The sequence below is a fragment of the Cimex lectularius genome, unplaced genomic scaffold, assembly GCF_000648675.2.
Source record: "Cimex lectularius strain Harlan isolate CLEC.00 unplaced genomic scaffold, Clec_2.1 scaffold308, whole genome shotgun sequence".
Classification (NCBI taxonomy): domain Eukaryota; kingdom Metazoa; phylum Arthropoda; class Insecta; order Hemiptera; family Cimicidae; genus Cimex; species Cimex lectularius.
The window spans coordinates 266,495-281,951 of NW_019392998.1; the positions used below are offsets into that span (position 1 = coordinate 266,495).

Below are 15,457 nucleotides of genomic sequence, written 5' to 3' on the forward strand. Positions count from 1 at the left end.
CTCTCTCTCTCTCTCTCTCTCTCTCTCTCTCTCTCACTCTCTCTCTCTCTCTCTCTCATTCACCCACTCTTTCTCTCTCTCTTCTCTCTCAGCTCTCTTTCTCTCGCTCTCTTTTCATCTCTCTCACTCTCTCTCCCTTTCTTTACCTCTCTCTTTCTGCATTTTGCTGTTTGTAGTCAAAGTCGCTGAGTCATCCTCATTAAGGATTTTACCAGAATAGTAAAGGGGTTAGAAATTAACAGCAGAACTAACTTATCCTAGAACTTGTTTGGACTAGAATGATAGCAAGTGTTAACAAGCTATGGGTCATAGCTGTTTCTTCCTTTCTAAAAGTCTAGGTTTAATGATTTTGCCATTAATTCCTGCGACTATTCCTTAATGAGCTTTTTCTCACTCCTCTGTTCTATATTACGTTCTATTGAACGTATTACTTACTCTAATTCAATATTTTTTTAACACACTTTTTTTTCATTTAACATTTCTGCTTATCGAATAAAGTAATTTAGTAGTGGATTAATAATAGTAAGCCTTAAAAATAAAATTATTAATAATACAAATTACCTTTCTTCACATAAACATCCTGCTCGTCGTTCATAAAATAAAACTTTGATTTAAATCACAGCTTAATCTCAATTCTTAATCGAATAAAAAATTAATGACAAAGTCATTCCTTTATGAAAATTTGAATTTTTTTAACTTATAGATTCGGATTACGGATTATGATAAAATGATGTATCTGTATGCATTAGTCGATGATTTCGAACCAGAAGCGCATTGTGTTTTGGTCCCATTCATGCCATGCACAATATGTGTTAATGTTATGTGCACATTGTCAGGATGCCCATTTGCGAATACAGTGTTAGACAAACCTTCGGAGTTACAAGATAAATAGCCTGTGAAATATTTTTTATTAAAGCCAGTCTTTGATATTTTAAATATTTAAATTCAATAATTTCGTGGTCCGCTTGACCAATTAATATATAACAATTAATTAAGGTTTTTAGTTGAGATAAAAAAGTCAATGGCACGAGCGGTATTTGAACCCACCCCAGAATCCAATCCGATTACACGACATTTGAAAAATGGCAAAAAGGAGGGAAAATTCAAAAAGGTGGGGTTGAGATGGGAAGTTAGTGTCCGAGTGGATCGAGGTCACGATAGCTCATGTGGTTGAGCAGCGGCGTATCTAGCCGAAAATCGTGGGTTCGGATCCCGCTCGTGCCATTGACTTTGTTATCTCAACTAAAAACCTTAATTAATTGTTATATTTAAAATATCGACAATTCATATTAAATATTCATAAGCAAGAAGATCATGTTGTAAATAAGATTGGAAATATGATTAAATTTAAATACTGTGTTATTACAATTTTCGTTGCTTGTATTGCCTAATCCTCGTTATCGACTGTACATTCCATGGTTCAACTGTAACGGGAATACACTTAAAAAAACATTTCGGGATCTCTTCTCAAATATTAGGTAGAATAAAACGCCAGGACATGACAAATATGAAGGTGTATAGCTTATAATACAAACTTTTGGGTGCAAACAAGTTAAATTATTCGGAAGAGTAAACATTGCTTATCGGCTTCGATTAGCCATATTTTCAGAAATCCCATATTCACAAATTCGAACCTACCTATATTTAATATTCAAAGTAAATCACAGTAACATGTTCATTTTTACATTATGTGCTTCGCACTTTTAAAAGTTAAACACGATGCTTTATAAATTGGAATATATTTCACAATAAATCTACCTTATAATTTAACAAACTTATGTTATCAATATTTAATATAAGCAATTTTTGTATAGAACTGTATGTACAGTCGGTGAGATTAACAAGGGAAGGTTATGATGGTGGGAACAAAGATGTTAAATATGCACTTGGTAACGTTAAAAAAAATATTAGGCACTCTGTCAGCCGGCTATCGCACAGATGCAGAGGTAATATAAAGAAGTATCTTAAGACCATTCCTCTACGCAGTACCGCAGATATTGCTACTCTTCCTGAAACGATCCTTATCACTTATGGGATGATACCGCCAACATTTGTTTTCATAAAGCCTGAGAAATCTGCAAATCCATGTCACATCTCTTGAGCACTGGGTCAAATGGAATAGTATCCCTCTCCCACTTGCTGATGCAGTAGGATATACTCAAAGGAGGAGGGCGAAACGTTTCAGACTTCTTAAAAGTTTGCAGACAAACGATAAAAACTCACTCTACAAAATGAACCATTAATTTATATAATTATTTTAAAACCCACTTGGATATAAGGGATCGAACTTTCGAGTTCAACGAATCGTACCAACCTCCAACTCATCCAAAATTCTTTGAACGATCGTTAATGCTGTTCTACGTATCCAATTATACCATTCTCAACAACCATAATATGCAATAAGTCCTTGAATTAGCGAAAACAGTTACAAGAAGTATTATAAGGAAATTATCAAGCGGAGTCGACGGTGGCCGCAACGATGCGTTGACACGGCGCTCATCACTGTAAAGGTCCCAGATTCGGATGCTGGCATACTTATACTTATAAATAGGCTTTTTTCAAAAACACCGGCACTCCGGGTTGAAATACCCTCGTAAAAAACTAAAAACCGCGTCAGAAACCTTCCATTTAACCTTCTTACCTCGCGACCTCCTAAATGACAAGGAAAGTGATTTAAAATCAGTAGTTTCTATCTATTTTCTGTGTATATATTTTTCGTGTTCATTTTGTTTTTTGTAAGATGTTATAAAATTCACACATTAGTGGTAGTTTTATGGTAAATAAAAGAAATAAAGAGAAATAACCAAGTCGCGAGTGCTCACATTTTAGACGAGTATATGTAAGAATTAACGTTTTACCCATAAGAAGCACAATTAATTATAATAAATAATATTACAACTAAAAAAGATAATTATATATTTATAAATTAAAACACGCTAACACAATATATAGGAAAATAGTAAATATTTAAGTTAAAATTTAATATCTCTCTCCTTAATAAAGTTTCAAAGTGAAGCCACTGAAAATGCAGTCCTGAAAGTTGGGTTTTTGCTCTTTTAGGTACACTTATCTTTTCTTTTGTTTCCTCCATTGACTAATTTTTTTAAACTTTTGTCTATTAAGAAGAGAAGAGATTTATGCAATAAAAGTACGACTTTACAATATTGCGACGTTAGAAAAAATTGTCGAAGGTCAACAGTTTTAAAACATTTAACAACAGCTAGTTGTCAAAAGTCAAAAATATTTTCTTCGCTATTTTTCGTCAACTATACATACCATTAAATACATTTTTACTATTACACTATTTACGTATTACATGTTTTACTCACATTATTACTATTAAACATTAATATGTTTATTTATATTAACAATTGTAATAGAAAAGTCTACATTTTCAAAAATAAATTCACAAATTTATAAATATATGTTGTTTCACAAATCAGTATTTTTGGCGTACAATTGGAACATTTTATTTCTAGCGAAAAAAAGACCCACCAAACGGTGTTCGTTGTTCACTTATATCCCTATTTTGTTGTTACTATTCTTTTTTAATTTTCAGGTAAATGTTAAAAATATTTATTAAATTAACGTTATTATTCATTTAAACTTAAACCAAATGTTGTTTATGCACCATTAGGCCAAACAGTCTTTTCAATCCAGTCCAAATAATAAGACACCCTCGTGTAAATTCCTGGTGTGTTGGGCAGAGCGCACTGTTTACCGATAGAGACAACTCCTATTAAGGTTTGTTGACATTGACCTGGTAAAGAGATGAGAAAAGGCCCACCAGAATCACCCTGCACAACAAAATTGATAATATAATATATTGAATACTGGTTTAGGTTGCAAATGTTTCAAATTACTGCAACCTTTAATATAGAATAAAACAGGAACTTGTTCGGAAATATTATTTTTCATGTTGAACCTGAATATTATTGCTAAAAATATTACTTGCTTAAAACGTTTGTACGTTTAAATTTATTCAATTCACATGGTTATTGGCAATTTATTATAATAGAGTATGGAATAGAAAACAATATATTTGGTAGGATCCAAAGACCACATCCCCGATCCTGCTAAATGTATTGGTGAATAACACCTGGTCTATCATCTTTACATCACTGAAATAAAAAAGTTAGTTAACGCACAAGAAAGAGTGAAGGAAAAGAAGAAGGGGGGGTGAAAGAAGAGTGAGAAAAAAGAGAGTAGTGAAAGAATTTGGGAGAATGAGAAAGTGGAAGAAAGCGATAAGGAAATAGTGACAGAGTCGGGGAATGAGAAATAGAGATAAATAAATAAAACGTGTGATATAGCGAGAGAGAGAGAGAGAGAGAGAGAGAGAGAGAGAGAGAGAGAGAGAGAGAGAGAGAGAGGCAGACAGACAGGCAGAAAGATAGCGTGAGATAAATAAAATAGAGAAAGAGAGTGATAGTACGAGTAAGAGAGAGAGAGAGAGAGAGAGAGAGAGAGAGAGAGACAGACAGACAGACAGACAGAAAGATAGCGTGAGATAAATAAAATAGAGAAAGAGAGTGATAGTATGAGTAAGAGAGAATAGGAGAGCCGGGCAGAATATAACACACTGAGAGAGTAAGAGAGATCGATAAATAACAATAGAGATAGGGGTGAGAGGGAAGGAGGGAGAGTGCCAGGGAGAGCGATCGAGCGAGAGAGAGAGTGATAGTGTAACAGTTGGAGAGCGGAAGAGATTAAGGGGGTGAGTGTGATGGATAAATAAAAACAGAGAAAAAGAGATAGTAAAAGTAAAAGAGTGGGAAGTGAGAAAGAAAGAGCGTAATAATGAGAGCGTCGAAGAGAGGAAGAGGTTGAGAAAAGGAGAGTGATAGATAAATTTAAATAGAGTAAGAGAGATAGAAAGAGAGAGAATGAAAGAGTGAGAGAAAAAAGAGAGAGGTAGAGTGGGAGTCGGAGTGTGTAAGAGCCTGGGAGAATGAGAGCGATTGATAAATAACATAGAGAAAGAGAGATAGAATAAGAAAGAGATTTGAAGAATGAAAGAGTGCGAAAGTGAGAAAGAGTGAAAAGTGAGAATGACAGAGTCGGAGAGTGAGAAAGAATGAAAAATTAGAAGAGAAGTATATGTGAGGAAAAGAGAGAGTGAGAAAGTGAAAGGGTAAGAAAGATTAAGAGAGTCGGAGAGGGGAAGTAATTGAGAAAGTGAAAGAGATAGATAAATAAAAATAGATAATTAGGAATAAAGTGAGATTTGGAGAATGAAACAGCGGAAGAGTGAGATATAGGTAAAGATAATTAGAGAGATAGATAGATGCATAGAAAGATAGAAAGATAGATAGAGAGATAGAGATAGAGAGAGAGAGAGAGAGAATATGAAATAGACTGAGAGAGTGAAAGAGATTGAGAGAAAGAAAGAGTAGGAGAATTACAGAGAGAGAAGGAGAGAGAGAAAGAGAGTGAATTGAAAGTAAACGATAATGAGAATGAAATGGTAGAAGAATGATAAAGTAAGTAAAGTGAAAAGAGAGATTGTAGGATCATAAATTATTATTAGATCTTTAATAAGGAAAAGAAATAGGCACAAATGAAGAGAATAAAAGTGAAATATAACCAAACAATGTTTTAATATTTACCAAACAGGCGTCCTTGCCACCGGCAATTTCGCCGGCACAAAGCTGCATCCTGGCGTCAATTCCATTCGGTGTAATCTTCCCTTCTGAGCCAAAAAGCTTTCTACAATTTGCCCCGTCAATCAAGGATAAATCTACTTCTTGCAAAACGGTACTCAATTGGTCAGCTGGAAAGATTAGAGTAAGACATGTTTTTATGTGTTTTATTTCTCAATTAGACTTTAGAGGAGGATTACATCAACATTTTGAAAATCATGGTTAGAGATTTTTTTGAAAATTGTAAAGGTTTAATGTAATAAAAAATCATATTTTACCAAAACCTAGCCTTCCGAAACCGACAACGGTGGCTTTTTCTGCAGGAATATTTTCCTTCGTGTGGAGGCAGACCGGTGCAACCCAGTCGTTAAAGACTACAGCCGTATCCATAACGGCGATCGCGATGTCGTGGTAAGCGATGGGATTTTTATAATTCGGATGGCTTATCCAGGCCTCTACGTTTCGGTCCTGTGGTCTTGCATCGTCGGTGTCGGTGGAGTAATCTAGCTCACCAACCCGAACCCATTTCGGCTTGCCTCTGAATATCAAATGTAAAAAATCAAAAGGCGGTTCGAAATGACATGACTAGTAATTACAGAGTGCTATGTGCGCAGTGAGCGGCCGACAGGACGTGACGGTTTGTGATCAAGGTGCCGCCGCAACTCCACCGGACAAGTCGTTTGGTTTTCCCAAAGCCCAAAATCGCCTGAAACAAAGTTAATGTGATTTAAGAAAATGACTACTTAAATATCTGCTTTCATCCTTTGATTTGAGGTACTATATAACTATATAAATAGGTAAAGATTTTTTTAAATTTTTACTTTTTAATTTTTTAAGAGTGTTGTAAATAACTTTTCAGTTATTGTCATGAGAATGAGAAAATGAAAGAGTGGGAGAGTGATCGGGAGAGAAAAAGCGATTGTTGGATGAGCCGGGTGAGTGAGCATGAGATTGATAGATTCGCAGAGTGAGAGATCGTGAGAAAGTGTGATAAATAAAAAATTGAAAAGAGAGATTGAGTAAGAGAGAAAGATATATACAAATAGATTTAAGTAGTTAGTTAAGTATACATAATACTTTTTTTTTTACGGGGAGTGCATTTAATTTTAGCATTTGAATCACTTAAAATTACTTGAAAAGCATAAATTGGTTATTGACTTTTTTAATTTCGCCAGACGTTTAACACTAAAAAAAATGGTCCTATTGGCTTTCGTATTTTCATTTTTCAAGGTACAAAATATTACACTCATTTTATACTAATTTGGTCGAGAGAAGAACATAAAATATTCTTCGATTAAAAACTTAAAAGCACATTGTCGACACTGACAGATAGTGACAGGGACATACTGTATAACAATACTGTTTAGCAACTATTACGTGTTAAAGAGAAATGAACCTCCATTAATCACTTCTAAGAGGGAGCCGTCGGCCAAATAAGATCATGTTAAACATTCCCATAAGGGAACTGAAGGAGAATCCTGAACTACAAATAAAGCCGAAAAAGTTTTTAGTAAATAATATTTACGAAGGCAGCTTTTAATTGTGGTACAATTTTTTCAGTAATTATTGTCTGACTTGTAACATTACTGATTTGTAACATTTAGTTTTATGTTTCTGATCGTTTATTAAATTATTTCACTAACCATTCCCTTGTATTTTCTCGCTTGAGCGTCCTTTCCGCCGACAACGGTCGTGTGGAAATCCGTGTTGTTGACGGAAGGTTCGGTCAGGATATCTTCCAAATTTGGGATGTCCTGGCGCCTTACTCTTGGGAATAAATTGATCTTCTCGTAGACCGGCCTGGGCTGGCAAAAACTCGCCAACGATTTGCACACTTAAAAGAAGAAACAAATTGTGAAAACAAGAACAATTAATAAATAAAAAACTAAATACTTTTTTCTGAAGGTCTTAAAGTGTTTTGTGAATTTTGTAAAGGCTTTGGACTGCAGCATATGACAGGTGTGAAATCACTGAAACTGCAAATTGGCGGCCGCGTCTTCTTAAAATTTATATGTTTACAGTTGTTTGGAAGGGTGCACTTTCCAGTCATACCATTTATGGTGCATTCATCTCCTGCAAAGTGGTTCAACAAATTACAAGTGTGGGAAACCAATTATATTAAACATAGTTAAAATGAACATAAAACTGCAAAATATGTTTTCATAGGTTTTCAAGCTGATATACAACCAAGTAATGGCAATCGACAAACATATTTTATATAAATAAGCATATAGAAAGCAAACAGAAAACAAAAGCAGAAATTTTGAGATGTAGCGGTATTTTTAGACAAACATTGTGGTCGTTTTAAACAGATTATGAAACCTTTAAGGTGGCCATTCACAATCACTCCAAATGGATCCGCGCCAAGCAGTACAGCTCCATTTGGAGTGCTTGAAATTTGAGGGGGCATTCACTACCGCTCCGAACGTCAACCAGTGAATTGATTCTCTCCTTCTCAAAATGGATGACGATCTCTTGTGCTACTCTTCTATTTATTTACATATTAAAAGCAAAAAATCGAAGAGGAAATGGTGTAAGAAGTGGCTCCTGAACAGGAGCCGTAATACCCACATCAATTTGATGAAAGATCTTTCCCTTGAACCCGCTGATTGGAGGAACTATTTAAGGATGGATGAAACGTCTTTTTTATTCATTATATTTAGTGTTCTATTGACCAACTTACTTCTTTCAATTATTTAATCTTTTTTGTAAGGTTTTGGTTGAAATGAAAAAGCTAGTGCCACGAGCGGGATCTGAATCCATGGCCTTCGGCTAAATACGCCGCTGCTCTACCACTTGAGCTATCGATCCTCTCCGACACCAAAAAATGGCAAAAAGAGAGAAAATTCGAAAGGTTGTAGGTTGAGATGGGGAGTTGGTGCCCGAGTGGATCGAACTATCGAAGTCAGGATACCTCAAGTGGTTAGCGCAGCGGCGTATTTAGCAATATGTCGTGGATTCGAATCCCCTCGTGACACTATTTTTCATTTCAACCAAAACCTTACAAAAAAAAAGATTAACGTCTTATTTATATCACTCCAGCTTGTTACCCCCTTGATTAGAAAACAATAGACAGTCATGAGAGAAATCATCACTACATGAAAGGTTGGCAAAGGTTGGTTATGATTTCTCGCTGCAGGGATGAACTACAAATAACTTAAGTTCTCTACTACGATTTCTGATCATTGTTAGGGGTTATCAATACCGCATCTCTCATTGCATTTGTATCCTTTGTTTTGAAAACGTCGACCAACTGGTTGAGGATCGAATTTCTTTTATTTCTGTCGTGGTAATATAATCATTGTCCACCAATGTTTATAAACATAGTAACAGTTCATAAACATGGTAAACTTTCATACAATTCAATCACCTCAACAGTAAAATCTCGATTGGATGACATTACCAATAAAGAATAAACGTTTTTGACTTTTTGAGAATGTATGAAAAAGATATTTGCTCAGTGACAGAAAGACGGAGACTGCGCCAAAAAACGAGGTTTTTCCCATTCACGACCAGGCCAGCGCGCCAAAATCCCCACCCTCCACGCCAGGTTTTCCCATTCACGAACGCGCCATGCCGTCGTCGCGCCGTAGATATTTGGAGTGGCGCGATGGAGTTTGGACCGGTCGAATATTCGGCACAGCTGGGCACGCCAGTTCAGTTTTGCCATTGACGTGGTTTTTGGAACTGCGTCGCTCCGTTTAGACTGCTTGGAGCGATCGTGATTATCGCCACCTTTACATACGAATTTTAAACAAGAAGAAAGTATACATTGGCGGGGTAATTTTTTCTGTCTGGTGGTGAATTAAAAAATCATAAATCTTCTGGATATTATTCATTGTCCAAGGTATTACAAATATTGGAGAGCGGGTCCTTCCTTGTATTAGTCAAAGGCAACCAAAACGTTTCAAATTCAACAATAGAAATAGATGGATAAATAGAAAAGAAACAGAGAGAGGGAGAGAGATTTAATCCAATGTCCTCGATATTATACTGGAAGTGGAATCTTAAATTTTGTCTCATCATAACTGAGAAATATAAGGATGACATCAACAAAAACGTCTCAAACATTAATGTATAAATGCTCAAACTCACAAACCAATGTCAAAATATTACAATTGATGTAAAGTGATATCTTACATTTTGTCTCATCATAAGTAAGAAAGATAAAGATGAGATCACAAAAACGTCTCAAACATTAATGTATAAATGCTCAAACTCATATACCAATGTCAGAATATTTCAATTGATGTAAAGTGGTATCTTACATTTTGTCTCATTATAATTGAGAAAGTTTAAGATGACATCACAAAAACTCTCAAACATCTATCAATCCTCAAACTGAAAAATAGAGATATATAAGTAAATTGAAATAATGTGTGTGTGTGTGTGTGTGTGTGTGTGTGTGTGTGTGTGTGTGTGTGTGTGTGTGTGAGAGAGAGAGAGAGAGAGAGAGAGAGAGAGAGAGAGATATTTTATCCAATGCCCAGTATTTTACAACCACTGAAGAGTGCAATCACTTTCTATCAATCTGTGTCAACTGTTTTGATTTTATGCCATTGTAAGTACGACGATGAGTATGAAATCAACAAAAATCTAGCAAAATTTTTACTTTATATATCCGATTGTAATCTGATTGGCGCTTTTGTGATATACGTAAAGGTAAAACTAAGTTCAGCGTTAATAAAGTTTAGAAGTAGTGACTACTGGGCTAACCGAAAAAGAAGATCGACGGCTAAAAATTTTTAAAATAAATAGCGGTTCTTTTCTCTGTTCACACAGTCTAGATGACGGGAGGTTTAACTATTTCTGAGAGAGAAATATTTAGCGATGTATGTGGTGTTAAATTACAATAAAAAATTACACATTACATTAAAATCTATCCTCACATCCTAACCCAATAGGACGATCCATGTCCAAAATTACCCCACTCTTCAACCCAGTAGGGCGAATGAAGAGGAGATTGCCCCAGGGCCTAATTACCAATGGTATTATTCAGACAGCTGGGAGAGTAACAATGGTTGCTCAACCCCTCAGGATATACATAAACGATAATATCGTATTTTATCTCATTAGATACATAATATATATATATGTATATGTATAAAAGCTATTGAATAATTATTTATTACCGATTTTTCTTAGAAAAGTAATCAGGGACTTCTATTTATTATATCCCGTCTAACCTGAAATGTACGCTTGATGGGAAAACCGAGTTCCTTCGTTCGTTTCCTGGAAAAACTGGTTTTCCAATTTTATTAGATAGCAAATTGCAAATAGGCAAAATAATTTCATGAACGGTGCATTTTTTTGTATTGTTTATATTAAAGTTAAATTTCAAGTGGATGACAGGGGGCGTGTGTAAATAATAACTTCATGCTTTTATTGTTATAGATTAAATAAATCCCCATATTCATAACTGTTTTGAGGTAATATATAAAATAATTAAACATTATAATTAAATTTTCGATATTTCATTATGAAACATAAGATGGCATAAGGGAAAAGGAAGAGAAATACTGTGATGTATATGTGCCTGCTATAACTTCACTTTCATAAATAAACGAATATCCTGGTAGTTCATAAATTTTTGAAAATTTAAGTCGGGAACGACTACTCTCACATTTAACGAGATAGATTTGATAGTGTTATTTTTTCACGCAAATTACGTCTTATATGGGACCTCTCTTGCATCCATCGTGTATCGACTTCTTCATCCGCCCTGAAAGAGAGAAAGAAAAAGAGAGAGAGAGAGAGAGAGAGAATGAGGGAGGGAGAGAGAGGAATGGGGTGATACCGGAAATTAAGGTCAATAGCAGTGTAAACCATTTCCTTTGTTTTTTCGATAGCAAAAAGAAAGTGTAAAATATACATTTTCATTCCTTTTTAACTTTGGTAGGTGATGGCTGCTGATGTATTGGATAATATTGGATAAACATTTATATATATATNTATATTGTATATATAATTGGTACAAATAGTATTGAAATTACTAAAAAGAGAAAAACCTATGTTAATTAGGAGTTTTTACCTTTATTACACTTTTTTAAGCTTTTGATGTATGAATTGCACATTTGAGGGTTTTTATTTTCAAAAAATCTGGTGTCTACTGTCAAGTCTGTAACATCTCTTTTTGAGATAAATTTGGAGTAAAACATACTTTTAACTACTAAACCATGTGACACATGAGGGGTCATTATTTAGTGACTAATATGTTTAATGTAATTGATAAATCTTGTATTTAAATAACGGTATAAAAGGTAAAACAATATGTTTAGTTTTGAGGTTGAACTTCCATGAGGACGTCTATAAATCGAACAGAGGTCATGATTCCAAACCGATTCTCTAACATGCGGGAATGCTACTTATCAGAAATGAACGCCTTATTTAACAACGATCTCCGACACAATGCTGAGTTTGTAAATGTCATTTCCTTCATTTCTGCGTTATCATAGCTGTTGAAAACCAGGTACTTATATGAAAAACTGTTTTCATGTAAAAAAAAAACTCCTGATAATAATTTCTAACCTATTTACAGTTTACTAACTAATAAAATCGGAATGTTCATTTTTGCACGAGGTGAACGTAGGAACACTGTTTTCCTGTCGAAGCAAGTGGATATTACAGAGTTGGCAGGATAGGATAAAATTAAGTGCTTACTTACATTCATATTACTGAACGGTAACAGAATAATATTATTCTGTATCTGTTACAGATTTGCAGCTATATACGTACATATATATACTAGTGGTCACGTATCCGACATCGTGGAGTGTCAGACAATAATAAGAAGTATTAATTCACGACTTTCGAGGTCCGCTTGACCAATTACTACATGACAATTAATTAAGGTTTTTAGTTGAAATGAAAAACAGTTAAAAGTGAGGGATTGGAACCCACGATCTTCGGCTAGATACGCCGCTGCTCTACCACTTGAGCTATCGTGACCTCGATCCCCTCGGACATCAACTTCCTATCCCAACCCCACCTTGTGAGTTTTCCCTCCTTTTGCCATTTTTCAAATGTCATGTAATCGGTTTTGATTCTCGACGACAATTGAAATGGCGACGGAGAGCTTTACTGAAGTATACTTCATTTTTTAAATCATTAATTCACTACTTTCGTGGTCCGCTTGACCAATTACTACGTGACAATTAATTAAGGTTTTTAGTTCAGATGAAAAAAAGTTAATGGCACGAGCGGGATTCGAATAAGAAGTATGTACGTTGTCAGACAGATTTCTGGAATGTTTTGAATGTAAGCAGTAGAAAAATAATATTGTATATTGTAAAACTAATTCTATAAATATCCTATTATTTTCAGGAATTTAAAAAAAATTCCTCTAGGTAAATTTCTCCTACAGCGGGAGAGGGAGAGGTAACGTCCCGTTACAGCGTCTCCCACGCACGTACACACACACACACACACACAGAGATATTTAATGGAAAAGCATAATATATATTTCCAAAACAATAATTTTATTTGTTTACACATTTCCATACATTTATAAATGTCTAAATTTCATTATAAATAATTTAAAATCAAAGTAGTTTGACATTCTCATTCATTGTTATTTATATAGATAAACGTTGTCTTATACTATTTAAACCAGTATTAAAAAGTAAAATTATATTTGTTTTATAATCATACATATCATGCATCATACATATACATACAATATCATGCTACGCTTCATGTTGTCAAATATTTAGTAATATCAAAAATTAAGTGTTGATCAAGGTTATAAAGTAGATCATATCAATATTTCCTATCATCAATATTTCATAATATTCATATTATAAGTAATTATAATTTTAAAGCCCGAAACAGTCTACTTAAAAAATATATTATACAAAATGTATATTTTATATTTTCATGTTTATATTTGTATTGACATTACGTGGTGTAAAGTTCCAAGACAACTATATCTGATAAAAATAAGTCAAATATCATGTCTTTTTGCCTCCTCTCTTTTCGAGGTTATGACCTCTCTCTCTCCTTCATTCTGTTTTTCTGCTTTTGTTTATCTGTCTCTTTCCTTTGTTTAGCTCGTTTGATATATTGTTGTTTCGGTCCAACGGTCACACTCAATCACACACAATCTCTCTCAGAGAGAGAGAGAGAGAGAGAGAGAGAGAGAGAGAGAGAGAGAGAGAGAGAGAGAGAGAGGGAGAGAGAGAGAGAGGAAGAGAGAGAGAGAAAGAAAGAGTACTATGTATAGACACCCTTCTCTGTCCTTCTTTCTTTTTGTCTGTTAGTCTCTTTCTTTGCCGTTTACTAACTACATCTCTATCTACGAGCTTATATATCTTCCTATCTATCTCGTTGTTAGATTGGTTAGACGTTATGATATCCACGCCCAACTGTATAATATATAATATCTAACATTCTGTTTTTTGGATGAGTGTTTTAGGAGGATACGTTTTGTCTCACGAAAAATGTTATTTTTAATAATTTTTTAATTCTAATTATATTGATATTTTTTAAGAGGAGTACTAACCGAAGTACACGTTCTTTACTTGTTACTAGCCTTGTCGGACGAGAAGGTCGTCGTCGACGGAAGACAACGGCCTAGCAATTTTGATACTTCAACAGATCAACAATCTACGCACAACACGAAACATAAAGAAGAAAAATAAACATGACAATACTTCACTGGAAATAATTTTTTAAGCAGCCAATCATGGTCATATTATTATTTTTTTTTACTTTTTTATTATTTATTTTTCTCCTTGTATAAGATCAATGAATCGACGGTTCGGCCCCGTAGGGCGGAGAAATGAGCTTTTAATACTTTGCTTTAAACAAGTTTATTCATTCACTCACTCCAAAGACGTTTATAAGTTGTTATCTCTCCTAAGGATGTAGGTTTAACAAGTAAGTACTTGATAAACAAGTTTCACCGGTTCCCGCTGAAATCGATATTACAACTTCTTTCTAACCATTAAACGATTTCGATAATATTAATCTTTTTTAAATTATATGCACTTATCGGCACATAAAGCTGATACATTAATGAAAATATGAAAATTCTGAAAATAATATTTTTCTACGAACTAATAGTAAAAGTAGTCAACTGTCTGCTTGACAAGTAAATACTATCCTATTCATTTATGCCAAGTCGTCAACATCATCAGTATTTTATAAGTTTAGGATGTCAAAATATTACAATAATAACCTTACTTTACGTAGTTCTCACATAAAAGTATAAATTCCCATGTCGAAATCTAATTACCTTCATCCAATTTGAGAATGCCCTGGGAGCTGACTGAGGATAAAAAGTGCAAGGCCAAGACGGCGAATGTAAAGAATGCTGAAAACATGTTCGCGGTCGAAGAGTTGAACGACGACTAATACCTTCTACAAGCAACTCCTCTGGTGATGTCACGTTTCTAGATTGCGGAAAACCAGTTTTTAGACTCTGGAAAAAAATCCAGTTTAAAGCTCCAACGACGTAACTACGATTATTATTTACTTTATTTGCGAAATACGGGGTGGTAAAACCAAATTTAGACCCCAGGACATTTTCTCGGTTACTAAGAGGAAGTTTAAAATTCCAAAGCGTAATTATTATTTGTCTATTATTATTCCTTTCTTTCTTCAAAAAATTAAATTATTAAAATTAAAAATAAGCTTATATTAAAAACTATTGTTATTCGGTTCTACTAGGTTATGTAGCTTTTGAAAAACTAGGGATGCAATTAATAAATTAACAACCGGTTTATACCAAAAAAGCGCGTTAATGATAAAACCAACTTTTTTTAAAGCTAATTTGCTTTTTACTTAGGAGATCAAGATTTGCAGTATATTTATCT

The 15,457-nt window shown here is 34.3% G+C and overlaps 1 protein-coding gene across 1 annotated transcript; it reads right to left on the reverse strand.

Annotated features, from left to right (window-relative positions):
• Positions 1-3,178: 3,178 nt before the first annotated feature.
• Positions 3,179-14,997, reverse strand: LOC106674271 (venom protease-like). The gene is made up of 7 exons (XM_014406894.2): positions 14,878-14,997; positions 7,536-7,715; positions 7,286-7,476; positions 6,239-6,348; positions 5,921-6,180; positions 5,610-5,773; positions 3,179-3,797 (listed from the first exon to the last, which is right to left on the reverse strand). Exons 1-7 carry the CDS (start codon positions 14,963-14,965, stop codon positions 3,624-3,626), a joined length of 1,167 nt encoding a protein of 388 aa, XP_014262380.1. The 5' UTR covers positions 14,966-14,997; the 3' UTR covers positions 3,179-3,623.
• Positions 14,998-15,457: the final 460 nt, after the last annotated feature.

What these genes read in the sequence shown, in the direction of transcription:
- LOC106674271 (XM_014406894.2), bottom strand. Translation starts at nt 14,965, where the DNA reads ATGTTTTCAGCATTCTTTACATTCGCCGTCTTGGCCTTGCACTTTTTA. An exon ending in CATTCTCAAATTGGATGAAG is followed by an intron (nt 7,716 to 14,877) that starts GTAATTAGATTT and finishes ACCACTTTGCAG; the next exon opens with GAGATGAATGCACCATAAAT. An exon ending in TTTAAGACCTTCAGAAAAAA is followed by an intron (nt 7,477 to 7,535) that starts GTATTTAGTTTT and finishes TCTTCTTTTAAG; the next exon opens with TGTGCAAATCGTTGGCGAGT.